We start from the raw sequence: 14,632 nt of genomic DNA, 5'->3' as shown, positions 1-14,632 counted from the left end.
ATCTTATTATGTAGCCTAATGTGTGGTATCTTACCAAAAACCTTCTGAAAATCCAAATATACCATATCTGCTGCTTCCCTTCAATTCTGCTTGTCACCTCCTCAAAGAATTTACATTTATTAGACATGATTTCCCCTTCATGAAGTGATGATGACTCTGCTTGATCATTTTTTGTGTTTCTAAATGCTCTGCTACTATTATCTGTTATAATCATAGAATTTTACCCTAGAGAAGGAAGCCATGTGACCCATCATATCTGTATCAACTCCCAAAACAGGCCATCAGCTAGTCCCATTCTCCATCCCTCTCTCCGCAGCTATCTACATTCATCACTTTCAAATATATATACAATTCTCTTTTGGAACCCGCCTCCACCACTCTCCCAGGTAGTACATTCCAAATCCTAACAACTGTCTGAGTATAGAAGTTTCTCTTCATCTCACTCCTAGTGTCTTTTGTTGACAATCTTGAAATTTTGACCCCTAGTTACTGACAATATTATCCCTCTTTACGCTGTCAATGAGGTCACCTCTTAATCTTTTCTGCTACAAGGAGGAGCTCAATTTCTCTAATCTTCCCTTGAATCTAAAATCCCTCATTCCTGGTATAATTCTAGTAAATCTTCTTTGCACTGTCTCCAAGGCTTTAACATCCTTTCTTAAATAAGGTACTCAGAACGGAACACAATACTCCAAATGTGGGCTGACCAATGATTTGTAGAAGTGGAGCATCATTTCCTTGCTTTTGTACTCTAAGCCTCTATTTTTAAACCCAAGGATAGTATCAGCCTTCTTAACAATTGTTTCAACTTGTCTGGCCATCTTCAGAGAATTATGCATGTCAACCCCAAGGACCTTCTGCTCCTATACTCCCCTCAAAGATATATCATTGATCTTGTATTCTTTATCCATGCTTCTTATACGGAAATACATTTTCTCACATTTCTCTGCATTGAAATTCATCTGCCAGGTATCCGTCCATTTGGCTAACTTGCCAATGTCCCTCTGAGTTTGCTCAGTGTCACCCTCACAATTCACTAGTCTCCCAGCATTGTATCATCTGCAAATGTGGAGATTTTGTCCTCAATACCCATCTCCATACCATTTATATTAATTGGAAAAAGCAACAGTCCCAATATGAACACCACTTTCAATTCCTCTCCAGTCTGAGAAACACTAATCTATACCTGCCCTCTGTTTTCTATCTTTTAACTAACAACTAATTTATACTGCCAAGGTCTCATCAATCCCAAACATTTCTAATCTACTAACCAGCCTGCCATGTGGTAACCTGTATCTGGAAGTCCAAATAGACTGACATTTTCCTATTTGTGGCTGTTAAGCTAGCTTGCCTATACTTACCATCTTTTTGTCTCTTTCACCTTTGAAATAAAGGTGTTACAATAGCAGTTTTCTAATCCTGTGGGACTTTTCCAGAACCTAAGCATTCCTGGAAGGTTATTACTATGCATCCACTATCTCTGGAGCTCCTTCCATTACTATCATAGAATTCCAACCATCAGGTTCAGCAAATGTATCAGTCTTTAGTCCTTTCTGTTTCCAGCATTTCCTTCTCTAGTCACAGTTATTTTATTTATTTTATTTTGTCTCCTCCTTTGCCCCTTGATTTTGTAATAATTTTGGAATGCTATTGGTGTCTTCAACTGTGAAGACTGATGCAAACTATTTGTTCAACTCCTTTGCCATATCCTGGCTCCCCATTACTGTTTAACCCGCCTCATTCTGTCAGGGGCCTATCTTATTTGTGATCGCAGATCACATGATTTGATCTATTAGCTCCCTACCTAACTCCTTGAATCCTCCTCAGTGTGAACTTTAACCAGAGCCTGGGAATAGGCATTTGTCAACTTCACAATTGGCTCCTTTACATTCTTTACATCAACCGATGGCTCGGCAGACAATCAACGATACAATAGCAGTTATGTGTCCAAATAGGAGTTGTTTTGAGATGACACAATGCCATTCTGAAAGGTATGCTGACCCCAAACAGATGGAAGAGAATGGCCCAGATTGAGGAACCAGTATCTACTTAACCCACTTTCCTACTTTTGCTGCTCTCATTGAGTTACCCTATCAACAGAATTAAAATATTAAATTGCGTTACGTGCTGTGCTGTAAAAAGCCCCCCACTCTTTATACTGAATACCTCATGAATTTTACAGATTACATCGTCCAGTTCAGTGGATACAGAAGATTTGGAAAGAGTCACCCAAGAAAGGAATGAGGCATTAAAAGAGCTAAAGAAAGTGAAGGTGAGGGAAGGTTACTGCTGCCTGGGATAATGATTTTGTCCTCCTGCATGTTTAAAAAATTCACACATCACAAATTATGATTCATTTTAAAAAGTTTGTTTTTACTTAGAAATGTGGTCCATTGATGTGGATTCCTTGAATCAGTTAGCACAGGAGGCCGCACCATCCATCATGACACTGCAGTCTCCTTGTAGAAATTTCCTACTTAGCCCCACTCCTCTGCTTCCAGCCCAAAGCTGTAAGAATTCTTTTCTTTTGTGATTCCATTTTGAAATCTGCTTCCACTTTTCTTTCAGGCAATGAATTCCAGAACATAAGAATTTGGTCCAAATAAAAAGTGTTGTCAGCTCTTGTTGTTTCTCAGTTAGTTTTGTGTTCTCTGCTACTACTCCTTCTGTCACTGTAAGCAATGTCTCCTGATACAGAACATAGAAAGTTACAGCGCAGTGCAGGCCCTCGATGTTGTGCCGGCTTGTGAAATTAATCTGATGCCCATCTAACCTACACCGTTCCATTATTATCCATATCCTCTAGCAAACCTTAACCCCTTCGCAACTCTAAGAACAACAACCCCCAGCTTCTCCATTCTTTCCATGTAACTGAAGTGCCCGATAGCATTCTTTCTGCACTGTCTCCAACACTTTGACATTCCTCCTGTAAGTTTCACCAGAATTGCGTTCTGATGCTTAAGCAGAGTCTTTAAAGTTTATCATAAGCTGCATATCCAAATCCAAGACATTATTATGTATCAAAACAGCAGTGATTGTAACACTCACCCCTGAGGGGCCACTACTGCATACTCCCCTTCAGTCTGAAAACAACTTCCATTAATCTGTCCCTTAGCCAGTTTTGTGCTTCCTTTACTCTTCTGGGTTTAATTGTGTTAGCACATCTAATATGTAGCACACGGTCACAAGCTGTTTGAAAAACCATACGTGTAGCATCATTAATCCTCTCCATTATTACATCCAGAGTCATAATTCCTCCTTCTTAATTCCTGATGGTACTGACTTCTCTTTAAATGAATGTTCAAATGAAGAACTCTTGTTGTTTAAAAGTGATCCAGAATGCTCTTTTCAGAAGAGACCTGGATGGTATGAATTCATCTAAGAGCAATATCCTAGGCTGTGAGACTGACTGTTTCCAGAGTGCCCAGATCGGTCTGATTCATGATATTTGTGCAGATAGATAGATTCATTCAGGCTGAGGGATGTCTGTTGTCAGTAAACTGACAACACTGATCTTGTGTGTGCATGCAAAGGTGGCCATTTTTTCAGCCACCTTTGTGTTCACGTTAATTATTCCAATTTTTAAAAGGAATTGAACTGGTTGGAATCTCCGGTCTGAGGTAATGTGTCTGGAGTCCCGAAGAGGGACTTAGTGATTTAATTACCAATTAGAGATTCAGCCCTATACAACAACAATCTTTATTTATGTAGTGTCTTTAAAATCATTAAAATCATTCCAAGGCACTTCGCAGAAGTATAATGAGACAAAATAATTCAAACTATATTGAACCATTAACGAAGGCATTAGGACGGGGACAAAAAGCTTGGTCAAAGAGGTATGTTTTAAAGAGCATTTTAAATAAGAGGGAAAGAGGTGGAGAGGTCCAGGGAGGTGAGAACACAGACAACCAAAGACACAGCCACCAGTGGTGATATAAAGGCAATCGGAGACTGCAACAGGCCAGAATTGCAAAGTCACAAGAGTGAGGGAGCATCGTAGGGCTGGAATGAGTTGCCGAGAAGAAAAGGGAATTGAGGACATCGAGGGATTTGAACACAGGTTGAGAATTTTGAATTTGCAGCTTTGGTGAATAAGAACTCGAAGCATCAGTAGGTGAGGGTGCTTGGAAGACTACAATTGCCTGAAGTGAGTGTGGAGCTCTGTCACAGTGACTCCACCAACTGCTGGGATGTGTGCTTCAAACTGGGCTTCCAGCCATATGTCACTGAGCCAGGATCTGAGAGCGGCTGGATTGTAAAGCAAAACATTTCTTTTCTCTCTCTAAAGTTGAGCTGAATGCTGAGACTAAGAATCTGCTGGAACCCCTCACTGATGCATTTGGAGGGCCAGAATCAGTCAGGAAATTCCATCTGTCCCAGATCATTTGGGCGAGAGTACTGCACTGCAGTTTTCAGGGTTTACGCTGCACTGATGTTGATAGAAAGGAGAGAACACCAAACACTTGATCCCTCCCTCCCTCCCTCCCTACCTCACAGGATCAGTCTTCATTTCACTCCCAATCCAATCTGTTTTGGATCACATTAAGGGAATGGGATGGAAGAAAACACCTTCTTTTCCTCTTCCTCCAGTCAAACCCAGCGAGAAGCTGTTGGGCCCTCTGTAGGCAGCAGAGTGAACACTGTATTAATGCATCTGAGGTATTCCTTTCACCTAACTTCACTACCTAAAGGTAGTGTCAGCTGCCTTTCCAGGTAGGTGACATTAACAAGGTCACATTTATTTTATAGCCTTTGTTAAACTGGGGATATTAGAAACCAACCCAGATGGGCTGCGTTTTGTTAAAAAGAATGAGGAAAGACAACATAAACTGAAGGATACAAATTTAAAGGGCTACAGGAGCAGGACCATTAGGATGCTTGCAGAACAAAGGTTTGAAGGTAGCAGGACATGTTGAAAAAGGCAGTAGAAACAGATTAAGTAGCAATTTTCAAAAGAAAATTAGACACTTATTTGAAGGGGATAGATTTCCTGGACATCACTGCTAGACTGGGTCTGCAGCAGGTGATGAAGGAACCAACAAGAGGGAAAAACATACTTGACCTCACCCTTACCAATCGGCCTGTCACAGATGTATTTGTCCACGATGGCATCAGTAAGAGTGACTGCTGCATAATCTTCTTCACGTGATGATACCACTTATCGTGTTGTGTGGCATTATCACCATGCTAAATGGGACAGACCTCAAACAGATCTAGCAGCTCAAGACTAAGTATCCATTAGGTGCAGTGGGCCATTCGCACCAGAATAACACAATCCACAGCTGCATGGCCTGGCATATCTCCCGCACAACCATTACAGTCAAGCCTGGAAATTAACCCTGGTTCAATGGACAGTGCAGGAGGGCATGCTAGGAGCAGCAACAGACATACTTAAATGTTTAAGATACTACACAGCATAAGCAGCAAGTAATAGACAGAAGTAAATGATCTCACCACCAATGAATCAGGTCTGAGCTCTGCAGTCCTGCCACATCTAGTTATGAATGGTATGGATAATTAAACAACTCACTGGAAGAGGGGGCTCCACAAATATCCCCAACCTCAATGATGAGAGAGCCCAGTACATCAGTGCAAAAGATAAGGTTGAAGTTATTATTACAACCTTTAGCCAGACGTGCCAAGTGGATGATCCATCTCAGCCTCCTCCAGTGGTCCCCACCATCACAGATGCCAGTCTTGAACCAATTCAGTCACTCCATGTGACATGAAGAAACAGTTGGAGGCACTGGATACTGCAAAGCTATGAGCTTTGACAATATTCTCACAATAGTACTGAAGACTTGTGCTCCAGAACCTGCTGCTCCCCTAGTCAAGCTGTTCCAGTACAGCTACAACAATGGCATCTATCCAATAATGTGCAGAATTGCCCAAGTATGTCCAGTACACAAAACAATGAGGACAAACCAACCCAGTCAATGACCACGCCATGAGTCTACTCTCAACCCTCAGTAAAGTATTAGAAGGTGTCATCAGTAGTGTTATTGAGTGGCATTTGCTCAGCAATAACCTGCTCAGTGATACACAGTTTGGTTTCCACCATGGCCATTCACTCCTAACCTCATTACAGCCAAACATGGTCAAAAGAGTGAATTCTAGAGATGAGGTAAATTGATACCCCTTAACATCCGGGCCACATTTGACCAAGTGTTACATCAAGGAACCTCTGGCAAGACTGGAATCTATGGGAACTGGGCAAACACTTCCCTGCTTGGAGTGATAGCTGGCACAAAGAACGATGGCTGTGGTTGTTGGAGGTCAATGATCTAAATATCTCTTAGGAGTTCCTCAGAGTAGTGTCCTGGGCTCAATTATCTTCAAATCTTTCATTAATACCCTACTTCCATCAGTAGGTGATATTGGGGAATGTTTGTGATGATTGTACAATGTTCAGCACTATTCACGGTTCCTCACATACTGAAACAGTCCATGATCAAATTAAGGAAAATTTCAAAATTTCAGCTGACAAGTTGCAAGTAACATTCACACCACACAACTGTCAGGCAATGACCAACTCCACCAAGAGAGGATCTAAACATTGTCCCTTGACATTCAGTCTCATCACTGAATTCCCCCACTTAGAACCTGAGGTTACCATGAACAGAAATTGAAATTGGACCCATCATATAAATAGTGGCAGCAAGGGCAGGTCGGAGGTGAGGAATACTGCAGCGAGTTACTCACCTCCTGACTCCCCAAAGCCTGTCCACCATCTACAAGGAATAAGTAAGACTGTGATGGAATACTCCCCACTTGCTTGGATCGGTGCAACTCCAACAACACTCAAGAAGCTTGACACCATCCAGGACAAAACAGCCCACTTGATTGGCACCACATCAACAAACATTTACTCCCTCCACCACCAATGCTCAGTAGCAGCAGTGTATACTATCTACAAGATGCACTGCAGAAATTCACCAAAGATCCTCAGACAGCACCTTCCAAAACACTGCTGTCTAAAAGGAGAAGGACAACAGAGACATGAGAATGTCCCCACCTGAAAGTTCCTCTCCCAGCTACTCCCCATCCTGACTTGGAAACATCCCCTGTTCCTTCACTGTCGCTGGGTCAAAATCCTGGAATTCCCTCCCTCAAAACATCGTGGGTCAACACACAGCAGTGGACTGCAGCAGTTCAAGAAGGGAGCTCATCATCACCTTATGAAGGATTGTTAGGGAAGGGTCAATAAATGCTAGCCCACCAGTGAAACCCACATCCCCTAGATGACTGAAGAATATGTGAAATAATTTAAAAGTGAGGATATGAGAATTTAAAACCTAATTCAGAAGGATCAAAACCCAATGTAGGTCAGGAAGGTATTGGGAGAAGGAAACTTAGTAAGGGTCAGCAGGGTTTTGGATAGGGTGATGTTTATAAATGGATGGTGCACCAGGGTAACATTGGAATAGGGTGACAAAGGCATGGCTGAAAATTTTATATAAACTGAGGCAGTTGTTATAACAGTTAGGAGTTTTGTTTGGGCTATTCCACTGTTGAGTTGGCACCAAACTCTGATTGAGATATTCATACAGAGAGTTGTAGGGATGACAATTAAAGGGGTGTACAGCTATTGGTGTAGGTACAGTTGCAGGCTTTATCAGTGTTTATAGAATGGTACAATATGGAGGTGGGCCATTCAGCCCATTGCATCACTCCAACCCTCTGAAGAACATCCCACCCAGACTCAACCCCCTACCTTATCCGTGTAACCCTGCATTTCCCATGGCCAATCCACCCTAACCTGCACATCTTTGGACTGTGGGAGGAAACCAGAGCATCTGGAGGAAACCCACGCAGACACAGGGAGAATGCGCAAACTCTGCACAGACAGTCGCCCGAAGCTAGAATCGAACTCACGTCGCCACCGCTGTGAGGCAGCAGTGCTAACCACTGAGCCACTATGCCACCCAAATATTAATTATCTCATTGTAGCAGTGTACCATTACAGGTGTAGGAATGATTGGCAGTGTTTATATGGGTATATACTGTTATCTAGTTGAAGGGATGATAGTTTCATTAGTACAAGACACATTCAAGAAAAGGAGGGAGGTGTAGTATTTAAGAAATGTGCATTGTTTTGGGGAGGGGGATTAAAGTGGCAGATGTGAAAGGGGGAAGGACAGTAGCTGAGGAGTTGGAGGGATGGTGTAGCTGGGAGGGATGGTGTAGCCGGGAGGGATGGTACAGCCGGGAGGGCTGGTAAAGCCGGGAGGGATGGTGTAGCCGGGAGGGATGGTACAGCCGGGAGGGATGGTGTAGCCGGAAGGAATGGACAGCCGGAGGGATGGTGTAGCCAGGAGGGATGGTGTAGCCGGGAGGGATGGTGTAGCCGGGAGGGATGGTACAGCCGGGAGAGATGGTGTAGCCGGGAGGGATGTTGTAGCCGGGAGAGATGGTGTAGCCGGGAGGGATGGTAAAGCCGGGAGGGATGGTGTAACTGGGAGGGATGGTGTAGCCGGGAGGGATGGTGTAGCTGGGAGAGATGGTGTAGCCGGGAGGGACGGTGTAGCCGGGAGGGATGGTGTAACTGGGAGGGATGGTGTAGCCGGGAGGGATGGTACAGCCGGGAGGGATGGTACAGCCGGGAGAGATGGTAAAGCCGGGAGGGATGGTGTAACTGGGAGGGATGGTGTAGCCGGGAGGGACGGTGTAGCCTGGAGGAATGGTGTAACTGGGAGGGATGGTGTACCCGGGAGGGATGGTGTAGCCGGGGGGGATGGTACAGCTGGGAGGAATGGTGTTGCCGGGAGGGATGGTGTAGCTGGGAGGGATGGTGTAGCTGGGAGGGATGGTGTAGCCGGGAGGGATGGTGTAGCCGGGAGAGATGGTGTAACCGGGAGGGATGGTGTAGCCGGGAGGGATGGTTTAGCTGGGAGGGATGGTGTAGCCGGGAGGGATGGTACAGCTGGGAGGGATGGTGTAGCCGGGAGGGATGGTGTAGCCGGGAGGGATGGTGTAGCCGGGAGGGATGGTGTAGCTGTGAGGGATGGTGTAGCTGTGAGGGATGGTGTAGCCGGGAGGGATGGTACAGCCGGGAGGGATGGTGTAGCCGGGAGGGATGGTGTAGCCGGGAGGGATGGTACAGTTAGGGGGATGGTGTAGCCGGGACGGATGTTGTAACTGGGAGGGATGGTGTAGCTGTGAGGGATGGTCTAGCCGGGAGGGATGGAGTTGCCGGGAGGGTGGTGTAGCTGGGAGGGATGGTTTGGCTGGGAGGGATGGTGTAGCCGGGAGGGATGGTGTAGCCGGGAGGGATGGTGTAGCCGGGAGGGATGGTGTAGCCGGGAGGGATGGTACAGCTGGAAGGGATGGTGTTGCCGGGAGGGATGGTGTAGCCGGGAGGGATGGTGTAGCTGGGAGGGTTGGTGTTGCCGGGAGGGATGGTGTAGCCGGGAGGGATGGTGTTGCTGGGAGGGATGGTGTAGCTGGGAGGGTTGGTGTTGCCGGGAGGGATGTTGTAGCCGGGAGGGATGGTGTTGCTGGGAGGGATGGTGTAGCCGGGAGGGATGGTACAGCTGGGGGGGATGGTGTAGCCGGGAGGGATGGTGTAGCTGGGAGGGATGGTTTAGCTGGGAAGGATGGTGTAGCCGAGAGGGATGGTGTAGCCGGGAGGAATGGTACAGCTGGGAGGGATGGTGTAGCCAGGAGGGATGGTACAGTTAGGAGGGATGGTGTAGCCGGGAGGGATGGTACAGCTGGGAGGGATGGTGTAGCTGGGAGGGAAGGTACAGCTGGGAGGAATGGTGTAGCTGGGAGGGATGGTGTTGCTGGGAGGGATGGTGTAGCTGGGAGGGTTGGTGTTGCTGGGAGGGATGGTGTAGCTGGGAGGGTTGGTGTTGCCGGGAGGGATGGTGTAGCTGGGAGGGATGGTTTAGCTGGGAAGGATGGTGTAGCCGAGAGGGATGGTGTAGCCGGGAGGAATGGTACAGCTGGGAGGGATGGTGTAGCCAGGAGGGATGGTACAGTTGGGAGGGATGGTGTAGCCGGGAGGGATGGTACAGCTGGGAGGGATGGTGTAGCCGGGAGGGATGGTGTAGCCGGGAGGGATGGTACAGCTGGGAGGGATGGTGTAGCCGGGAGGGATGGTACAGCTGGGAGGGATGGTGTAGCCGGGAGGGATGGTGTAGCCGGGAGGGATGGTGTAGCTGTGAGGGATGGTGTAGCTGTGAGGGATGGTGTAGCCGGGAGGGATGGTACAGCCGGGAGGGATGGTGTAGCCGGGAGGGATGGTGTAGCCGGGAGGGATGGTACAGTTAGGGGGATGGTGTAGCCGGGACGGATGTTGTAACTGGGAGGGATGGTGTAGCTGTGAGGGATGGTCTAGCCGGGAGGGATGGAGTTGCCGGGAGGGTGGTGTAGCTGGGAGGGATGGTTTGGCTGGGAGGGATGGTGTAGCCGGGAGGGAGGTGTAGCCGGGAGGGATGGTGTAGCCGGGAGGGATGGTACAGCTGGAAGGGATGGTGTTGCCGGGAGGGATGGTGTAGCCGGGAGGGATGGTGTAGCTGGGAGGGTTGGTGTTGCCGGGAGGGATGTTGTAGCCGGGAGGGATGGTGTTGCTGGGAGGGATGGTGTAGCCGGGAGGGATGGTACAGCTGGGGGGGATGGTGTAGCCGGGAGGGATGGTGTAGCTGGGAGGGATGGTTTAGCTGGGAAGGATGGTGTAGCCGAGAGGGATGGTGTAGCCGGGAGGAATGGTACAGCTGGGAGGGATGGTGTAGCTGGGAGGGAAGGTACAGCTGGGAGGAATGGTGTAGCTGGGAGGGATGGTGTTGCTGGGAGGGATGGTGTAGCTGGGAGGGTTGGTGTTGCCGGGAGGGATGGTGTAGCTGGGAGGGATGGTTTAGCTGGGAAGGATGGTGTAGCCGAGAGGGATGGTGTAGCCGGGAGGAATGGTACAGCTGGGAGGGATGGTGTAGCCAGGAGGGATGGTACAGTTGGGAGGGATGGTGTAGCCGGGAGGGATGGTACAGCTGGGAGGGATGGTGTAGCTGGGAGGGAAGGTACAGCTGGGAGGAATGGTGTAGCTGGGAGGGATGGTGTTGCTGGGAGGGATGGTGTAGCTGGGAGGGTTGGTGTTGCCGGGAGGGATGGTGTAGCTGGGAGGGATGGTTTAGCTGGGAAGGATGGTGTAGCCGAGAGGGATGGTGTAGCCGGGAGGAATGGTACAGCTGGGAGGGATGGTGTAGCCAGGAGGGATGGTACAGTTGGGAGGGATGGTGTAGCCGGGAGGGATGGTACAGCTGGGAGGGATGGTGTAGCTGGGAGGGATGGTGTAGCCGGGAGGGATGGTACAGCTGGGAGGGATGGTGTAGCTGGGAGGGATGGTGTAGCCGGGAGGGAAGGTACAGCTGGGAGGAATGGTGTAGCTGGGAGGGATGGTGTTGCTGGGAGGGATGGTGTAGCTGGGAGGGTTGGTGTTGCCGGGAGGGATGGTGTAGCCGGGAGGGATGGTGTTGCTGGGAGGGATGGTGTAGCCGGGAGGGATGGTGTAGCCGGGAGGAATGGTACAGCTGGGAGGGATGGTGTAGCCAGGAGGGATGGTACAGTTGGGAGGGATGGTGTAGCCGGGAGGGATGGTACAGCTGGGAGGGATGGTGTAGCTGGGAGGGATGGTGTAGCCGGGAGGGATGGTACAGCTGGGAGGGATGGTGTAGCTGGGAGGGATGGTGTAGCCGGGAGGGAAGGTACAGCTGGGAGGAATGGTGTAGCTGGGAGGGATGGTGTTGCTGGGAGGGATGGTGTAGCTGGGAGGGTTGGTGTTGCCGGGAGGGATGGTGTAGCCGGGAGGGATGGTGTTGCTGAGAGGGATGGTGTAGCCGGGAGGGATGGTGTAGCCGGGAGGGATGGTACAGCCGGGAGGGATGGTGTAGCCGGGAGGGATGGTGTAGCCGGGAGGGATGGTGTAGCCGGGAGGGATGGTACAGCTGGGAGGGATGGTACAGCTGGGGGGGATGGTGTAGCTGGGAGGGTTGGTGTTGCCGGGAGGGATGGTGTAGCCGGGAAGGATGGTGTTGCTGGGAGGAATGGTGTAGCCGGGAGGGATGGTGTTGCTGGGAGGGATGGTGTAGCCGGGAGAGATGGTACAGCTGGGAGGGATGGTCCAGCCAGGAGGGATGGTGTAGCCGGGAGGGATGGTGTAGCTGGGAGGGATGGTACAGCCAGGAGGGATGGTGTAGCCGGGAGGGATGGTGTAGCCGGGAGGGATGGTGTAGCCGGGAGGGATGGTGTAGCTGGGAGGGATGGTACAGCCAGGAGGGATGGTGTAGCCGGGAGGGATGGTGTAGCTGGGAGGGATGGTGTAGCTGGGAGGGATGGTACAGCCAGGAGGGATGGTGTAGCTGGGAGGGATGGTGTAGCTGGGAGGGATGGTACAGCCAGGAGGGATGGTGTAGCTGGGAGGGATGGTGTAGCTGGGAGGGATGGTACAGCCAGGAGGGATGGTGTAGCCGGGAGGGATGGTGTAGCTGGGAGGGATGGTACAGCCAGGAGGGATGGTGTAGCTGGGAGGGATGGTGTAGCCGGGAGGGATGGTGTAGCGGGGAGGGATGGTACAGCTGGGAGGGATGGTGTAGCCGGGAGGGATGGTGTAGCCGGGAGGGATGGTGTAGCCGGGAGGGTTGGTGTAGCGGGGAGGGATGGTACAGCTGGGAAGGATTTATATGAGCGTTCTTCAATTAAAATGTCATCAGCTGAGTATAATTTTAATATGCTACATTTATATTGTATTTCATGGGCTCCTGTGGTATAATGATAGTGTCCCTATCTCTGAGCCACGAGACCTGTGTTCAAGTTAAAAATTTTCTGGATAATATTAGGAACAAGGGAATTTAGACACAAGTAATGATTAGAGAAATATTTGGAGCAGAGAAGATTAAGAGGTGACCTTATTGAGTTGTTCAAAATTATGAACAATTTGACAGGGTAAAGAAGGATATTCTGTTTCCACTCATTGCTTTGTCAGTAACGAGGGAATCACAATTTCAAGATTATCAGCAAAAGAGCTCATAGTGAGATGATGAGAAACTTCTTTACTCAGAGAGTTGTTAGGATTTGGAATGAACTGCCTGGGAGAGTGGGGGAGGTGAGTTCCATAGGAGGTTTCAAAAGAGAATTGGCTGTATCTTTGAAAGCGATGTATTTTGAAGGCAACAGAGGTAGGACTGGAGAGTGGGTCTACCTGGGTGACTCTTTCAGGAGCTGACATAGACGTGATGGATCTAATGGGCTCCTTTGGTATTGTAAAGTCCCACATTCCCGACGTGTGTAATAAAATCTCTGAACGGGTTGATTTGAAAATATCTTCATATTGTATTTTGGGGTCTTTAGTGATCCATTGGTAGTGTCCTTATCGCTGAACCAGGAGGCTTGGTTCAAGTTCCACTTGGTCCAGAGGTATGATCACATCTCTGAAAGTATTGATTAGAAAATACCTTTATACTGTATTTCTTAGTTTAATTTATTTAATTATAATGTTTATTTATGAACATAGGTATCTGTTCCAATGTGATGATGTTCTAATGTTGTTAGCTGCTAATAAAGTTCCTGAAGTACCGAACTCTACAATGTTCTTTTTATATTCAATGATTTATTTTGTTCTGCAGGATTTTTCAGCTGGGGATGCACAGTCCTGCACAAGTATGGTACAGAATTTTAACATGTACATTGTTTACTCTGAGCAAGCAATACCCAAAGGAACCTAACTCCAGTTTTACTGCTGATTTCTATAGGAACGTATGGTTTGTTTAATGCTGATTTACTTAAAGTTCTGAATTTCAGGGGCACAATCGCACCTGTAAGTGAGGACTTACTGTATGTCAAAGAGAATGTTTTGAGTGCAATTTGACTGTTCGTTTGGTTCTGATGATAAGCCATATTGAACTTGAAAATTAACCCAGTTTCTCTCTCCACAGATACTGCCAGACCTGCTGAGCTTCCCCAGCATTCTCTGTGTTTGGTTCAGATTTCCAGCATCGGCAGTGTTTTGCTTTTGTTTTAATGTACATGATGTCATTTCCTGAACTGCCATGCAGCATTTTTTCTTTAGTCTGGTTTTCCTATTTTTTTCAGCTGCTCTTCATTTTCAATTTCTTCCTCCCCTTCCTGAAGAAGCTATCCTCTTGCTGCTTCCACAGGCGCCGATCATATCTTTTATTTCCAGCGTTAATCTGATGAGTTAGACAATGACAATAATTGCTATCCTATTCTGTTCCTGTGAAGGATAAGAGTGTAGGTGAATGTGAACATTTCTGTACAATCTTGTCTACCTCTAACATTCCTCCCTCTCTCTGAATATGTCTTTGTCTTGCTGTCTCTGTCTCTGGATTACGGTTTTGTATTCTGTCTGGCTTCTGTCTCTTATTCTCATTTTCCTTGTCACTCTTTCTTGCATTCCCTCCCACTAAGTCTTTGTCACTCTCTCCCTCTCAGTCTCATGCTGTGTTTCTTCCTATCTGTCTCATTGATCTTCTCCCTTGTTGGTTCATCTTGTTCCGTCTTTCTCTTATAGAGTCATTGAATCAAAGAGATGTACAGTATAGAAACAGACCATTCGGTCCATGCCAACCAGATATTCCAACCCAATCTAGTCCAACTTGCCAGCACCCGGCCCATATCC

The 14,632-nt window shown here is 48.0% G+C and overlaps 1 protein-coding gene across 3 annotated transcripts in view; it reads left to right on the top strand.

The window, feature by feature from the left end:
• Window positions 1-14,632, top strand: part of stxbp4 (syntaxin binding protein 4) — a 360,632-nt gene that overhangs the window by 247,246 nt on the left and 98,754 nt on the right. For all 3 annotated transcript variants that reach the window (XM_088000770.1, XM_088000768.1, XM_088000769.1), the window contains one exon: window positions 2,183-2,272. In XM_088000770.1, coding sequence (XP_087856896.1) covers window positions 2,183-2,272 — 90 coding nt within the window. The remainder of the gene's footprint in view (window positions 1-2,182; window positions 2,273-14,632) is intronic.

Source organism: Chiloscyllium plagiosum, unplaced genomic scaffold (genome assembly GCF_037043375.1).
Source record: "Chiloscyllium plagiosum isolate Xiang-an unplaced genomic scaffold, Cpla_swu_hap1 HiC_scaffold_25, whole genome shotgun sequence".
Classification (NCBI taxonomy): domain Eukaryota; kingdom Metazoa; phylum Chordata; class Chondrichthyes; order Orectolobiformes; family Hemiscylliidae; genus Chiloscyllium; species Chiloscyllium plagiosum.
This window is presented reverse-complemented; position numbering and strand designations above follow the sequence as displayed.